Source organism: Cyanistes caeruleus, chromosome 1 (genome assembly GCF_971803275.1).
Source record: "Cyanistes caeruleus chromosome 1, bCyaCae1.hap1.1, whole genome shotgun sequence".
Classification (NCBI taxonomy): Eukaryota; Metazoa; Chordata; class Aves; order Passeriformes; family Paridae; genus Cyanistes; species Cyanistes caeruleus.
In genome coordinates, this window is record NC_141701.1 from 86,403,611 (window position 1) to 86,420,408 (window position 16,798).

General features: G+C 39.2%; 1 protein-coding gene across 16 annotated transcripts in view; it reads left to right on the forward strand.

The window, feature by feature from the left end:
- Positions 1–16,798, forward strand: part of FARS2 (phenylalanyl-tRNA synthetase 2, mitochondrial) — a 230,547-nt gene that overhangs the window by 64,343 nt on the left and 149,406 nt on the right. For 14 of the 16 annotated variants that reach the window (XM_086900870.1, XM_086900839.1, XM_086900903.1 and 11 more), the window contains 2 exons: positions 125–284; positions 8,087–8,218. In XM_086900870.1, the coding sequence (XP_086756996.1) occupies positions 125–284; positions 8,087–8,218 (292 nt within the window). The remainder of the gene's footprint in view (positions 1–124; positions 285–8,086; positions 8,219–16,798) is intronic. The other 2 variants (XM_086900900.1, XM_086900916.1) reach the window with 1 other exon arrangement.

The following is a 16,798-nucleotide window of genomic DNA, read 5'->3' on the forward strand; positions in this document are numbered from 1 at the left end:
TATGTTTGTTTTTCACAGTTCAGACTTAGCAGGTAAGATTCCCACTTAAATCAATGAAACCTCATTCTTTATTTTCATTCACAGGAGGTCACTGAAACATGGTGTTTTTGTGGTTTTGTTCTAGCTGTTCTCCAGCATTAAAGATGGTGAAGGTTTACAGCTGTTTGAGCAAGGCCATCGCACTGCACACAAGCAGGAGTGTCACACCATGGAAGCAGTGAGGCTGGTGGAGTTCAACCTGAAGCAGGTGCTCACGAAGCTCATGACTCACATCTTTGGTGACGGTAGGTTCTTGCACCTTTTCCCCCAGATTGCTCATGGGTGTAGTCATTTGTCCTGTTGAGAAACATTTTGCTGTGTAACACAGACAGGAAGCTTAGGGGTTGTGTTGGCAGCTGGTAATACAGAAACAGCCAGGTGGGTTTTTCCAAGAGTCCGCACATTCCTCTGTGGGTTTTCCTAAATAGTGGTGCACACAATGCTGTGCCAACTCAGCAGGTTTTTGTGACAATGTTTTGGTGTGCAGCATGTCAGAATAACGTAGTGGGCATGACTACAGTGGGAACATGTGGATGCCCAACTACAAGCCGTGGTCTGGCAGAGGCTGTGTGCTGAAGGGCTGCAGTGTGGGTCCTGCAAGGAGAGGCAGCTCCAGCTCCAGCACAGAGCTGTGCAGGACCCCCTCTGCTTCATCCTCATGGGCCTCCCGTGTCCCTGGAGGGATGGAGCATGGGGGCAGCATCGCATCTGGGGTGCATTAGAGCTTGGGTGCAGCTGGGCAGCGTTCAGATCCCGCCCCAGCAGCATGGGATTGGGCAGGAGCAGGGAAAGGGTGCGAGTGTCCGTGTGCTGCTCCGCTGTGTGCACACACGAAGCGCCGTGAGCGGTTCCCTTGTGCACGTAAATTAAACCTTCCAGTTGAGGGCAGACCATGTTTGCTAAGTTCACATCAAGCTGAACAGTAATTGTTTTTTGGTACTTACAGTGGAATGAAGAAGGGTAATGAATGTGTATAGGAATGAAGTATTCTCTCCTTAGAAATACCTGCTTTCACTTTCAGGAGCTGAATTTATAAATGACCTGAGTCAAAATTGCTGCATTAATGCTATTTCCTGGCAAGGATGCTGCTCTTCTGAGTTGATTCATTTTTCTGTTGAGGAAATACTGGATGGTATTAGAATGCATGAGGTGTCTTTCTTACTTTCTAAGGTCTTTTAAGATGTCTACTTCACTTAGAGCAGTAGTTCCAAAAATGGATTGATAATGATACCAAGTTCTATATATGACTGCTTGAATATTTTTCTGAATTTCTAAAGTTGATTTATACCATGCAAAACTTTTACCAGTTATTGTTGTAAACCACCTGGACAAAAATTTTTAAGTTCCTCAGCTCAGAGTTTCTTGTAGGTGTATTTTACTTAATAGTGATCTTTTGAAACATACAAAATCGGGATGAAAGTGAATAACAGTAAGAATGATACATTTAGATCAACCTCAGATGCTGAGGATGTTTAAAGTGAGCAATTTCTTGGAGTTATTAGTGGTATCTCAGACTGCAGTGACATCCTTCTCTAACTGCTGACAGATGCTGCACTTTAAGCCTCAGCATGTTGGCTATTACTAGTTCTTATACAGTCCACACAGTAGCTAAAAAGACATTAAAATATATTCATAAATTATTTTAAACGTGCAAACTAAAAGTAGATGCCACCTTCTTACTGTTGGGATTTTCTATTTCTATACCCCCAATATTTTTCCTGGAATACAAACACATGATACAGTTATTGAACTAAATTTAATTATACATATGCATGTGTATATACATATGTGTATTTCCCCCCCTGCCTCATTCATGTAAGTACTGGAATTCAAAGCATTCAAGTTCATGTTAGGCACAAGGTATATGAGATTGGTGCACTGCAACTGTCTTGGGGCACACATAAATAAATTTGTATTTTGATAGCTGTCATCTTTCAGCTGGCATTTTACGTTTTACTTTACACAATGCTCTTGATTACTTTTTACATTTGTAAATTTTAACTTAAAATTGAAAATATGTTTAAATGTGTTGCTCTTGGAAAATTTTTTATGTTTTTCCTATATGTGGATATTTCATAAGGCCCCATGTTCTGTTAAAAGAAAAAAATTCATTCCTTTGTACTTGACATCAGTTGTATTCTTTACAACCTGTGCTGTCAGCAGAATATAGTAGTGAAGTTGCACATCTTTTCTAGCAGGATAGCATGACCATAGCTGTAGTGAGTGACTGAAATGTTGCATTGTTGTACAGCCAACTGTTTTTTGTAGGCACATTTTTTGGATTGTAGATTAAGTCTGATGTACATGTTAGTTTTGCATAAACTAGATTGTACCTGAAGTCCTGGACTTGGAAGCTGTGCTTCTGCAGTGCTTCTCTGGGAATTTACTAGCTCAGGTTGATGATAGGTTAAGAATCTCTGCAGGATCTCTGCAGAAAGGTCATATCACTGACTTCCCTTTTTTTTTCATTTTTTTATTTTTTTCATTGTTCTAGGTTAGTTTTCATAATATTTAATGAGACAATTGGGCTCTACCTGATTCCTACCACACTATTTGGACAATGCAGTGTTGACAAAACAAAGTTGCTGAAATAGGTGCTTAAATAGTTGCAAAGTTGCTGTGTTGTCCTGGGGAAGGTCAAAGAGTTCATAGAATCTGCACTTACCCTTATTACAAAAGTCATAGTTTTGTAATAAGTATTTTTTTGCTTTTTTCTTTTTATGTCTTTTTGGCCTTGCCAACAGCAAAGGAATGACAGATATCAGAGTAAGGATAAAGTTCTGGAACATCCAATCAGTTGTCTTAAAAACTTGACAGTGTAAAGTAGTTCTTTTTATGGCGTTTTCTTGTGGTATGACATGCCTGATTTTGCCTTCTACAAGTATATGTCTTTCAGTTTCTTTCCTTTTTTCTGTCTGGAAGCTATTTCAAATACTACACCTAGACATCACCTTTCTTAGTTTTCCTCTGTTACCTCCATAAGGTGCACACTTAAAATCCTCTAATTTAAGTTACACCTCCATCTCCCCATATAGTTCTGCCAGTGTAGGTAGTCTGTTAGTTCTTATTTTAGTTACCTAGAAACAAGGCTGTTCAAGATTTCCCCCTAAAGTTAGCCAGTCTTTCTCAACTATGGTTCTTTCTCTAACCCCTCTTTAGTCTGCCAAAAGCTTTCTGCACCCTGAGAGATTCAGAAGTAATCTTACTGTAGCAAATAGAAAATAATGACTGTGTGCTGGTTCTGTGATTTGTTGCTTTACATGAAATGGCTCAAAATTCACTGCTGTCCCTTATTTATCTACCCAGCTCCTAGGCACTGGTAAGGGAAAAGCAGGAGAGTGAGTAATGTTGTGCTTTGACTGATGGCTTTGCCACTGCTGGTTCTCACCGAACCACCACTGGATAGATATCTTTTAAATCAAACACGTTCTGCTCATTCTGCTTCTTAATCTGTGGTACTGATACCTTCTTTGAGTGCATGGAGATCTATGAGTGTAACAAGTTAAAAAAAAAAAAAAAATCATTTATCAAGGACACAATGGTCTGGCTAATAACTTCTAAAAAATGTGAGCTCATGCAGGTTTATGTGGGCAGCCAGCTCCTGCCTGCTGGAAGTATGATGAAATATCTGAAACAATGAGGTGCAGAGTACTTACAAATTGACACACACCTTAAGAAGCCACAGTTCAATACCTTCTGTGCTTCCCAGCACCCTCCCTGCACCCCTCTCCTTTTTCTTCCACAGCCTCATCTCTAAAAATAATCCTCACAGCAACAAAGAGAATTTCTGGTCAGTGAAGACCATCTGGGTCTCAGGCTTTGTTGATTCTGTGCTGTAGTGTAGCAATAGGCTGCTTTAATGTGTTTGGCTTGTTCTTTTTTGCCTTTTCTTTCTTTTTCAGTGTCTTTGGTCAAGCATATTCCATTATGAGACTCAATTTGGCTGGCACTTGTTTAGCTTAATATTTGATAGCGCATTACTTTTGAGTGCAGTCTACGATCAATTCCTTACCTGGATTCAGTGTTCAGAAATAACAGTGATTATTCACTTATTTCCATACTGATCTGACATATAAGTTACTGTATTGGGTTTGCATGGCAAGGTTTTGATAGCAGGGAGATGGCAGGGGTGGCTTCTGTGAGAAGCTGCCAGATGTTTGCTCCATGTGTGACAGAGCCAGTGCCAGCCAGCTCCAAGATGGACCCACTGCTGGCCAAAGCTGAGCCCATCAGTGATGGTAGCACCTCTGGGACAACACACTTTAAAAGGGAGAAAAAAACATCCTGATAATTTGCAGCAAGGAGAGGAACAAGAAGATGTGTGAGAAACAGCCCTTCAGATACCTTTGTTGAGACACAAGGTCAGTGGAGAAGGAGGGAGAGGAAGTGCTCCAGGTAGCTGAGCTGAGATTCCCCAGCAGCCCAGCATGCAGACCATGGTGAAGCAGCTGTGCCCCTCCAGCCCATGGAGGTCCCTGGGGATACAGAGATCCACCTGCAGCCTATGGAGGACCCCATGCTGGAACAGGTGAACTCCCAAAGAAGGGTGGGACCCTGTTGGAAACTTGTGCTGGAGCAGGCTTCTGGCAGGCCCTGTGGAGAGACCCGTGCTGGAGCAGGTTCCTGAAGGGCTGCATGCTATTGAAGGGGCTCATGCTGGTGCAATTAATGAAGGACTTTCTTTGGTCGGCATGACTCCACCCTGGAGCAGGGGAAGACTCCCAGAGAAAATGAGGGATGAACTGTGTCGTTCTGATTGGGAACGGCGATAAAGAACGACATAGACTCTCAAGGGAGTCACAACAGGAGAACCTCTCTAGTTTATTGCTTTAGGTTTGTCTTATAGACAGATACGTGGAAAAGTACAGAAAAGAAACTCTTATTGGTTAGCAAAGTGCTACATCACCATCATTGGTCAGTGGGGCTCACCACCCCCCTGCAAGGAAAACAAGAGGACAGACAAACAGCACCTGGCAGTTGTTTTCTGTCTCTGAGGATTGTTTTGAAATCCTCCTATGAATTTCCCAGGCTAGCTTCTCAGGCAGGACTGAGAGGCCATGGGCCTGCAGCCTGCTCCAAAGCTAGCATCCATAGAACTGTCCATAGCCCCTGTTTCCCATCCCCACTGCTGGTGAGGAGGAGATAGAGATTTTGGGAGTGGAGTTGAGCCTGGAAGAAGGGAGGGATGGGGGAAGTTGTCTTCAAGAGTTAGTTTTTACTTCCCATTATTCAATATTATTATTATTCTATTTGGTTGGTAATAAATTCAACAAATTTTCCCAAGTCAAGTCTGTTTTGCCCATGACTGTAATTGGTGAGTGATCTCTTCCTGCCCTTATCTCGACCCATGCACCTTTCATTGTACCTCCTATCCCTGGTCCAGCTGAGTAGGGGAGTGGTAGAGCAGCTTTGCTGGGAACATGGTGTTCAGCCAGAATCAGCACAATTATGAATGGACCTCTACCCACTGGAAGCACTCCCATGAACACTGAGCAGGTGTGTTAGTGTCTGATAACACAAATAATTTCTCTGAATTGGAAAAGTTACGGAGTTTGTGTCTAGTGTTCTGGCCTCAATTAGATTCAGCATTGTGGTCTTGTAAGTGACTGTTTTAAGACAAATATATGTCTCTTGGCCTCCTAAAATGTCTAGAAAAGATCAATTTTGCCAGTATTTCATAGGCTGTATGTGAAAAAATAAAGCCAAATCAGGAAAATTACATAGTACTAGAGGAAGCCTAATCATCATAATCCTTTTAAGTCCTGAGTGGTTTAATTTGCTGAGCATAAGCAATGCTCTTTACTCCTTGGGAATATATTGAGCACAAAGACAATATTTTGTATCTAAATAATAAATGTACCCATTTATTCTGTGACACTATAGAAATACAGTTAATGTTGCCAAAAGCTGAGCACCCTCTGCTTTTCAGTAAAGTCTTCTAGAGCCAAAAGTCTGAAAGAACACTTGAATATAAACTACAGAGATATTCCCAAATGGCCTAGATACTGTATGAATAAAATTATTGTGGTATGTGGGATTAACTATTAATTTAGAGAACAGAATGAAGGTGAGAGTTGTTTTTTCATTGTGAATTTGTTTTGTTTCAGAATATTGTTTGTTTGCTTATTTGCATTTAAAACAGAAGTCTCTTAAGTACTGATATGCATTAAAATGCAAAAATAAAAAGACCTTTAAATTATTTTTTTACCTCTTAAAATTTATTTTAATTAAGAACAAACAGCTGAGGAATCCTTTTTTTTTTTTTTTCCCAGAGCTTCATTTTTAAGTAATCAGAGGATTAATAAGAAACCATTATCTGAATGTTGTTACTGAACACAAGCTAGTTGAACAGTCAATGTAGTTGCTACAGTTGCAAATTTTGCAAGCTAAATGAGAATATTTTATATGTGCATAGCCCAAGGATTAAAATGCCAAGACCAGGAAATTAAAAAAATGTTTTCTGCACACCATACTGTTGTATACATGACTCTTTTCATCTCTGTATTTTTTATTGTCATGCAGACAAAAAAGAGTAATAAAGTAATTGCTGTAAGTGACCATACAGTTGTGAATGAAACTATTGCAAATACCTCCAGTTTTCTGAGTTCTATATATGCAATTAACAAAAGGCTTTTTCATTTCTCATATACTTTCCTGAGATTGTTTTTTAGGAAAGCAGAGAAAATCTAGAAGTACCAGTCTATTTGTTTTGAAACCTGCCTTGCTATTTGAAATTTCGTAGCATCTAGAAAAGTTCCCTCTAACTATTACAAGGTATTTAATGTTTTGGCCATGCATGTACACCTTTCTTGTAATTAATTGTTTTAGTTTCTGTAGCCACATTTCATATTTCAGAAGTAATCAATGACGATCTAATTCTTGAGGCTACATAAAATATTTTTATTAGAAAATTTCTAGTATGAATCGTGCAATTTAATGTTTTACATTCCTTTTATGAAACAACCCCCAAAAAACTTGAAGATCAAACCAGGAATGCTAACAGTTGCTGTCACCCACACTACCTTTGTAGTGATCCTTATTTTTGAAGCTGGACCTGTCTGGTTCTTAATGATCCTAACTCTGATTAGCATTTGGCTTAACTGAAGAGATGTATTTGGGGTTAAGGCATTAGCTTAGCTTACAGAATTTGCATTTCTCTTTTTAGTTTTTACTGTTCATGTTTCTGAGACTTCTGACACCTGATAGTTAGGAAAAATTGTTTAGTGAAACAAAGCATCTGTAAATCATTAGAAGAACTAAAACTCATCAAATATAATGAGGGCTTTGACAGCAACTGTGCTTTTGGTAGCACTGACAACCTTGCCCTCTTCTGGCTGCCCTGCTCTGAGATACCCAGACTTTCCTTGCTCTGCACAATGGTATCTGCAGAGGTCCTGAGCTGGGGAGGATGGTGGGAATTACCAAGTGGGGCTTTTCCCTTACACATATCTACTCGGTCCAGAATGCTCTGTGTGTGTGTGTGTTGCATACCTTAATAATGTGCAACTCTGTGAAAATATATTTCTATTTGTGTATATTAATCTCTATTTTTAACTTTCATTTTTAAACATATACAGAGAGACTTGCTCTGTATTTTAATTAAGTTTTGATGAAAAAAAATTACTTGCCTAGACTATCTATAAAATACTAAGTAAAAATTAAAGACTTAGCTTTTCCTGTGAGAAGCAGTTAGTCATTTCCTGGTGCAAAGAATAACGAAATTACTGACTTTCCCATTATCTTGGCTCATTTTTGTTCGATGCCAGGTGGTTGCTAGAGTTTGACAAATGATTGATTTGGTTTCAAAGGGTGCTTGAATTGCACAAAGCATTTTTCATATTAGAAAAGACATGGCCATTTTTTTCCACAGGTTTTTAGATTTATCACCTTGCACAAGTGTTGTAAATTAGTTTGTTTGCTATTTATTTTCTCTGGATTGCTGTAATTCATGTCATTAGTTGAAGGGCAAGTTTTACAGATGGTTGGAGGGATGGCCTTTTAAGCATACACCCTTTCATATTTATTTATTTTTTAAACACTACTACAGGACTGCAAGTCAGATGGGTAGATTGCTACTTCCCATTTACTCACCCTTCCTTTGAGATGGAAATCAACTTCCAAGGAGAATGGATGGAGGTCCTGGGCTGCGGGGTGATGGAGCAGCAGCTTGTTAACTCAGGTACTGAAACTCCTTTACTTCATTGACATCTCTGTTAGCGAACACTTCCAGCGCAATCAGCTTCACAGCCTGGAATGCCCCCTTCTACCCTGGTGAGCACAGACATCCCTGCGTGGCAGCTGCCACAAATACTCCTCAGGTGGAATGCAGCCCTTGCATGCTGTGATTTGAGGGTAGCAACTGAGCAAGTGACCTGAAGCCTGCAAACAGAAGGCTTGCCTTTTATTTTGTGCAGTAAGGAGACAGACAGATGTCAGCTTTAAAAGAAAGCCTGCAAGTTAGGGCGTGCGGCGTTTTTTTTTTCTTTCCCAAGAGATGTCAAGTGCATTCTTAGTAAGGACTTAAAAGTATCAATAGCAGATAACATCCCTTGGTATTTGGAATATCAAAATACTCCTCTGTATCTAAAGCATGGAAAGAGGCATGTGATATCTTTCATATTGCAATTTGGTTGCTGGGCAAATGGTGGGTAGCTTTTTTTCTTTTGTTTTGTCTCTTTTCTCCTCAGGCTGGTTATTTATGAGGCTGTAAATTGCATTAAAAGCAACATCATTTACTTTAATTGAAATTGTTACAGAGCAATGTCACCTGACCATTTTGCTTTCTAAAACTGACACATAAGTATTAAAGAAGGAGAGGAGAATTGGGTGGATTTTTTCTAATTATTTTTTATATGGAGAATTTTGCATGCTTGCTTTTTCATTTACTGAGGATAGGCAATTTTTAGTAAGCACAGGAAAGTCTACATGTGCTCAGTCCTGCGTTGTTCAGTGTCTTCCTAATACTATTCATTAGGTACACGAGCCTTTTGGAATACGATCTGTTTAATTCCAGCAAGTGGGCTTTCAGATAGCCAATGTAACACTCAGTTTATTTTTTTCCCATTGGTTTGCTAAGCTGTTGTATTTTCATGTGCTCTGAAATCTTCCTCTTGAAGACCAAGTATGATAACTACAAATTACTTAATTTTGGCACCATTTACTTGGCACAGCTTGTTTTCCTCAAAGTTTGCTTGCATTTTAATGTGATAATTTTCCTTTTGGAGAGATATCCTCTTCCAGAGTTTCCCCCCAACAATGAACTAATGATTTATGCTAATGTTCTCTCAGGTTATTATCTTCATTGTGTGGTAAATACAATACGGCTTCTAATCAGTTTCGGAAGTGAAAGACTGCTGTGTAATATTGTTTCCATTAGACATAACACATCAGTGTCCAGGCTTTCTGCTTCAAAAGCTTTTATGTTGCTCAGCTCTTCTGATTAGGATCCTCTAATGGGTGTGAAAAGAGCTAAACTGTGTCTCAGAACAATTACTGTATACATTTTTGAGTGTATGTGAATGGAGGTACATGAAACACCAGAGGTTTCTACAGCACTTTTTGTTTTTTTTAGCTTTCTCATGCGTGGGCTTCCATAGCACTTTCTCACCCTTGAAATTTCACATTTTTTAAATGTTAGACCAGATCAGGATTTTCCAAGGGAGAACAGCTAGCCTCATTCTTAGTCATTCTCTGGGTAATGGATCCAGTCTTCTGGACCATTCAGATTTTCCATGTTAGCAGCAAGCAAGGTTTCTGTTGTCTTGGTGTGTAGATAAGCAAGTATAATTCAGTAAAGTCTGCAAGTACCATCTTCATTAAATCAAATCTAGCTATTGATTATTTTTTAAGAGTTGTTTGCATTCAGGAAAATCTAGAACAACAAAAAAAGAAAAATATGGTGCTATTTACTATTTTCTAACAGTGACAGTATTTCTCACTGATATTATTTTAAAAGAAAAACAAAAATCCTATTACAGTGCTTTTATGTAGTCATTAAAAAAATATGCAGTACTCCAAAGATGCAATGAATTGTAAGGGATGATGTTACCTGTTCCCCTAAGGCTGATGGTGTTTAACTTCCTGGTTTTGTGTGCTATCTTTTTCATCTTTATACCTAAATACATAACTTTAATAGGAGTGCTGTGTATGAATTTCAATAGAAAGAAAAGGAGTTTTGTTCTGGTTAATCCTGGGAAAAATACAGAAACTTTGCAATATATTAGAAAGTACTCTCAGTTTCAGGTTCATGATGAGTATACAAGGAAATTTTGTGGTTCAGTAGAGCTAATTTCAATTAGCAGCACCCATGGTTTGTATTTCTGTACTTCAAGAGTTTGTTATCAAAGATTTGCAAAGCTGGTGTTCGTTGGTAGGTGCCCAAGTTCCAAGTCTTTATGGAGTTGTACAATTCAAACCTTTGAATACAGGACGTTGCTTGCTCAGAGGCTGTGATCACTTAGTGTTGCTTAGTAACTGTGAAATTGGAAGCAGTTAGGGTGTGATCCTTTGCTGATGGAAATCAATGGCAATGTTCTCAGTGCTCACTGTTGCAGAATATGTTAGCTGAGGACGGAAGCAAGTATATTGAACTAAAGTTTACCTCAAAACCATGAGGTTATAAGCCAAATAATTTAAAAATAAAACCAAACCCAAACACTCTCCCCCCTACCCCAAAACAAGCCCAAACCCATAAACAAACAACAAAAAGAAGATAATTCCATAATTTTTTGGTAAGACTTCTCATGGTATACAATATAACTCTCCTGAGGTATGCAATAAAATTATGTAAGGGTGACACACCAGATCCAACCTCAAATCCAAGGCAATTGCTATATCATGGTGACTTCCCAAGCCAGTGCCTACATGTGAGTAGAACAGACATGGTTATACTGATCCTTCCCTGATACGCTCCTGCAGCTGTGTGTTTCCTGAGCTGAAAATGGTACATTTGCTTTCAGTAGTCACTGTGGAATTTTCTTCCATTCATTTGTTGAAATATTTGAGTCCCAGTACTCTCTGTAATGTCTTAAATTGACCAACTTGCATAAGGAATCACTTCTTTCTTGTTCGGACCAACAACTTAGAGATACAGTTAGAGCTCTTCTGTCATGCCAGAAGAGTTAGTGAGTGTTTCTTTCTTTTTCCTTGTTTAAGCCACTCAGTATTTGTTTAGATTTCAGTTTTAGGTCTTGTCACTGACTTTTTTCCAAGCCAAAGATTGCTGGTCAGACAGTCCCTCCCTACATGAGAGCCTGTCCATACATTAAATCATGATCACTCCTGCATGCATCTTCTCCAGGCTTCTTTTTTTCCTTTTCTTATAATTTTTAATATTAATTTTGCTGTGTTGATGTTTAATGAGCCTTGAGTTGAAAAAGAAGGGGAGGTTTTGGGATGATGACTGCTGCAGATGATGGCTTTTGATTGCTCACTGGTGGTTGAAGCATCCTGGCACACAGCCAGACATTTAGCTCTGGGGAGCAGCTCAGGTTAAGGTATCATTTCCTAAAATCATGAATCATGAAGGCTGTATTTAGGGTACCAGCAAGAGGAATTGGTAGAACTTGGCTGCTATATGCAGATTTTTCTACCTTTCACCTCAGAAATTAACAGTGATATTTACAGTCTTACAAAACTGATTTTATTTATTTATGGGTTTTTTTAAATTTTATTTTTTATTGTCAGCTTAAAATGAGTAGGGAATGGTGTAGGGGTTTGGAAGAGGAGATGTCAGCTGAATTTATAGCAAGGGGAGTTGCCCTAGTTTCTTGTTAATTTTGTGAGTATTTCTTATAGAGGAAATACTGCTAACCCTGTGTAAACATCTTCATGAATACTTTTGAACATGACAAAAGGAGTTTGTCATAAGTTCTTCAAATCATTGCTTTCGTTTTAAAAGGTGGAAGGTCGTTTGCCACGAAACCTGATTTTTGAAGTGTCTTTGCCATTTGGAAACCCTTTTACTGATCAATTGCAGGATTTATTCCCAAAATTCAAATAGTACTAGGCCCAGGGCTGCCACCTTCAGCCAAATGCAAATCTTAACATGTAGAACTTGTTTGGCTTCAATGCTGCAGTAAATAAATCTTTCTGTTTCTTTATTCATCTATTGAAGTTCATCAAAATTACTCTTTGAGTGGAAGTAACAACTTTAAAGTTCTTAACTAGTCCACTTTTTTGTTTTGGCAATAGGATTATCAGTCTGGACAGTTCTCAATGGGTAGCAGGTTAAAAGAAGAATTATGTCAATGTTATCTTCCTTGTAGGCACAGGACTTTTTTTAAATTTTTGAATATGTTCTTAAATGAAATATTAGTTATGGGTGAGTTAGGTTCATATATCAAGCAGCAGGAGGTATTTTGGAGAAGGGGAAATCTAATCTCTTTCATCTATCAGTTTTTTTTTCCTGCTCAGCTCTTGTCTGGTAAATTACATTAAAATGTTTGAGCAGATGGTGCATGTGGCTTCAGTCGTGTGCTGGCCCATGTTCTGTCTTTGCTAACAGCTCTCTGTGGGGACCTTGAAATAGTTAATGCTGTATGTGTTTGTATGGATGTAGTGTAGAAGGGTAAATACAATACACTTAAAATTCATGCCTGAAACCTTTCAAGGTGAAATTACAGAGGTGTTGGTGTATCGAGCATCTGGAGCCTCCCAAGGACATGAGGTAAAACTGTTGGATGGACTGGTTCTTCCCACAGGAGCATCCAAAAGTGATTTTAATCTGCTGCATAAGCTTCCCAGCTCCACATCCCAAATCTCTCAGATCACTGTCTGTCTCCTGTACAACCACACTACTGCAGTATCATGGCTCTCCCAGCCCTTCTTCCTGTGCCTGCTCCCCTGAGAGCACTCTGAGATTGTGGTGTCATCATTCCTCACTTTGGGCTGGAACTGAAGCACACCAGAGACTGACATGCATGCACACTGCAGACAAAGAGTGCAGCTGCCTTAGTTAAAGTGAGCTTTCCTACTGTCCTTATAAACACAATAGAGAATGAGAGTCTTCCAGTCAGATGGAAGCTTCCTTTTGAATGTGTGGAACTTTTTGGATCAATCTGCTGGGTGGCCTCTTTCTATGTCTGACTTCAGGGGAAGCAGAGTCTCCCAATTTAGGCAGGTACCTGAAGGTAAAGTGAGTATCTCATGAAGATACAGTGTCTTAGATGAAATAAAATTAATGGGAAATTAGGAAGCATTTGAGTTTTATTGACTTCAAAAGGGTTGTCTGTTGAAGAAAGTGAGATTGAATCCAAGCTTTGTATCTCAGCTCCTGGGTCACCTTTGTCTCCCTCAATCCTAGTGATTTACATTTGCACATACATACGTTCATATATATGTGAATATGTATTAAAAAAAATAAACACAGAATGAGACAAATCAAATTGATGACTAATTGAACAAAGAGTGAGGCACATTTGGCCTGTTTTAGTTTTGGTGTGTAGTTTTCTACACACACACAGACGCACACACAGTGTGAATCAGAAAAACTGATTGTCACATCTGACTAAGTTGAGAGACCTTCCACTGAGCTGGCAGCCACTGAAATTTTGCGTTGCTCAAACACGGAGCTGGTGTGGAGTTGTGGGCTTTTAGAGAAAAATGTGATTGAATTTTTATCTCTGTTCTTCAGGCGTCACACAGACACCCACAAATGTATGGATGTGGCACATCCAAAGATGCATGTACCTAAGACACTGCTGATCATTTTATAAGGGAATAAGTAATAGAGCAGAAGACCTGATTTTCTCTGAAAATCTGTGGTGTTCCACCCTGTCTGTGTGAGGAGAGAAGCTGTGATTGTAGTCACCTGGCTGACCACCCACAAAACATGTACTTGACTTTTAAATAGTTTGTATACAAAGACCCAGTCATGTAAGTTGAGGGGCGTGGAGTGGCAATTAGGTGTTCTTAGTTGACTACCACATCTCTTGACTGTAAAGGAGTCATCTATAGCAAGTGACAGCAGAATTATTGGCCACTTTCTTAGCAACTTCAGATTAACAATTAGTGCCACCCTCCTTTGTGACTGCACACGTAACTGGTGGTTCGCTAAGCATCCCCGTCCTGCAAAGGGGGTGGATACAGTGCTACTACATATTTACACATGAGCTGAGCTGTAGCTTGGGATTTAAATTCTGGCAGGATTAGATCTGGACTCTTAGGACTTTAGAGATTCAAGTTTCTAAATAGCATGTATTTTAAGATTGGGATGGCACTTATATAGAAAAGTTATTTCTTCTAACTTCTTTCTACTCAAAGAAGAAAGTGATGGAGAGTTTATTTCTTGTGTTTGTATGGAGATTGCTTTTTGGGGTTGAGTTTATTTAGGTTTCTTTTGAACTGACTGGAAGGAAGTCCAAGTCTTGCCTCGATAAGTAATCCAAAACACAGAAATTAGTTATACAGAGGTGATGCTCATGTCAATCAAAGGGTGCATTATTTTATTTGTTATTTGTTTCCCTGGTTCTGTTATCTCTGGCTACACCACCAGGTCTGATGTGTGTATTGTGTTATAAAGTTAAATCTTGCCTCTGCCCTTCCCTTTTCCTTGTCAAGATAATTTGCCTGTTGTCTTCTGCTTCATTTACAACTCTATTTTTAAAGCTGTTTTTTCATCAAGTTTTTCATACAGAAGGAATAGATAAAATTTTTGAAATGTTGCTTTCTCTGATTTTATTACCTCTGACAGATTCATTATCTGTGTTAAAGCTGGGATTCTTCAAAAGAATAATGTAAGCTTGCTTCCAATCTGTGGTGTTTGTGTATATTGAACAAATACAGTATTCCATTTTATGACAATTCTATTATACCTATTCCTGGGAAATGTGTTATTTGTTTACAGGGATATCTTGTGGAAGAAAAAGTATAGGATTGATTCTTGGAAGTAAGTAGTTATTATAAAACTTGGATGGCCATTTGAGTTTGTGGTTTTATATGATTTTACTATCTTAGTGTTAAGGGTAGTAATGCCAGTAGATTTACAGGGTAATTTCCCTTTTGAGGTGCAAGATTACATTTTTAGTTCCTTATCTTCATAATTTAATAAACTATGTTGTCTTAATGCTTCATTTTCCCCTGCACACAAATGCATGTGACAAGGGGTTAACTCAGTCTAACACAAACTTTGAAATCAACAGGAATGTTTATTTGACTGAGCGGCACATCTTTCCATTAAGTGGATAAGAGTTCCCCTCAACATATGTGAGGCCTGTTTTAGTGCATTTGAAATCTAGGAAAGAAAAAAAGAGATAAAAGCAGTTCACCTTCCAAAGTTTCTGTTGCCTTTGAAGCAGTTTGCCCATGTGTATGTATTACTTCTCCTTCCCTTAAGTTTTTTAATCAAAAGTAAATTAAAGGTTTAGTAATCCATCCTGATTTGTCTCCTTGGGATCCTGCAGGACTAGAGCACCACACACAAGAGAAGGCTAAATAATGATGAATATAGTTTATTAAACAGTTCCCAAGTACAAGAAAGTGGTACTCTGAGAAACCTTGAAGAGCAACAATTTATGGCACAGAAATGGTGTTTCTCTTGATTTTATTTATGCAAATGAAAATACATCTAAATAGTAGTATTGAATTACTGCACTGTTATATGGTGAATGCTGAATGTTTTTAATCAGACAGGAGTTGGTTCAGTGAGCCTAATATAATTCCTCATCAGGCTAGGATACCCTCTGTGTGTTTTTGTTGCATTGCAATATTCATTTTTGCTGTTCCCAGGACATTTCCCAGGACTACCCAGAGAAGGCTGGAGAAGAGATTTTACAGGCATGTCTCTAACAGTTTCTGATACATGAAGCTCAGTTGAGAAAGATTCAGTTCAGCTGATATTAGATCAAGCATTTTAGGAAGTATTTTTATTCTCTAGATTGCAATTTCAATCTTGATTTCTCCTTTCTGGAGGGAGGAGCTTTTGTTAGGATACTTCTGTTGTGTCTCATTTCTTGTCTTTGAGGTTGGTAGTTGATGAGAGGAGTGAGTGAACCCTGGTCTCCTGCTGAAGCTGAACGTACACCTCTTCCCCCTCTCTGCTCTGCAGGTGTACTAAGAAAATAGCAAACCAGTGGCAGTGTGTGTGAGTGGTCAGCTTTTGGAACTCCATGCCATTTATCAGAGAGATGAGTGAGGCTCATGTCTTTAGAGGACAAGGAGCGGGGAAGGGAAAACCCAAGCATGTCATGTAGTTGAGAGAGACAGTGGCAGCTTTCTAATGCTGGCAGCCTGGCCGTGGCAGCAGTCCAGGCTGAGCCAGTGGTACCAGCCTCTCATGGCTCATTCCGGCTGGAGTCTGAGAAGATTGGATTGCCCAGCTGTCCATGTGCCAGCGCATACTGATCCGCTGCTGACCACGTGGGTGAGCCTTGGCTGGGGACCACTGTTTGAATCGCGTGTGAGCAAACAGAACAGCTCAAGAGCCAGGGTTGAGCCACTGCTCCTCTGTCATAACTGCCTGCCAACAGAAGAACCTACTAAACTCTAGCTTTGTAGAAATCTATGTCAGCGCCACTGGTGCCATTTCTGCTTGTATTACAAAGACTACCTTAGCTTCAGTTTTGCTTGGGCTTCGTCTTCAGACACCCAGATTTACTTTCCTGGTCAGCATTCATAAATAGGAAGTGTCTACAAGCAGTAGAGAGGATAAAATCTACAACACATGAATAAAAAGGTGTTCAGAAAGTGATAATGCTGTGATGGATAAACATTTTTCCAGAAGGAAGAAAATAATCTAGGTCAGGTTTGACACTTCCATGCT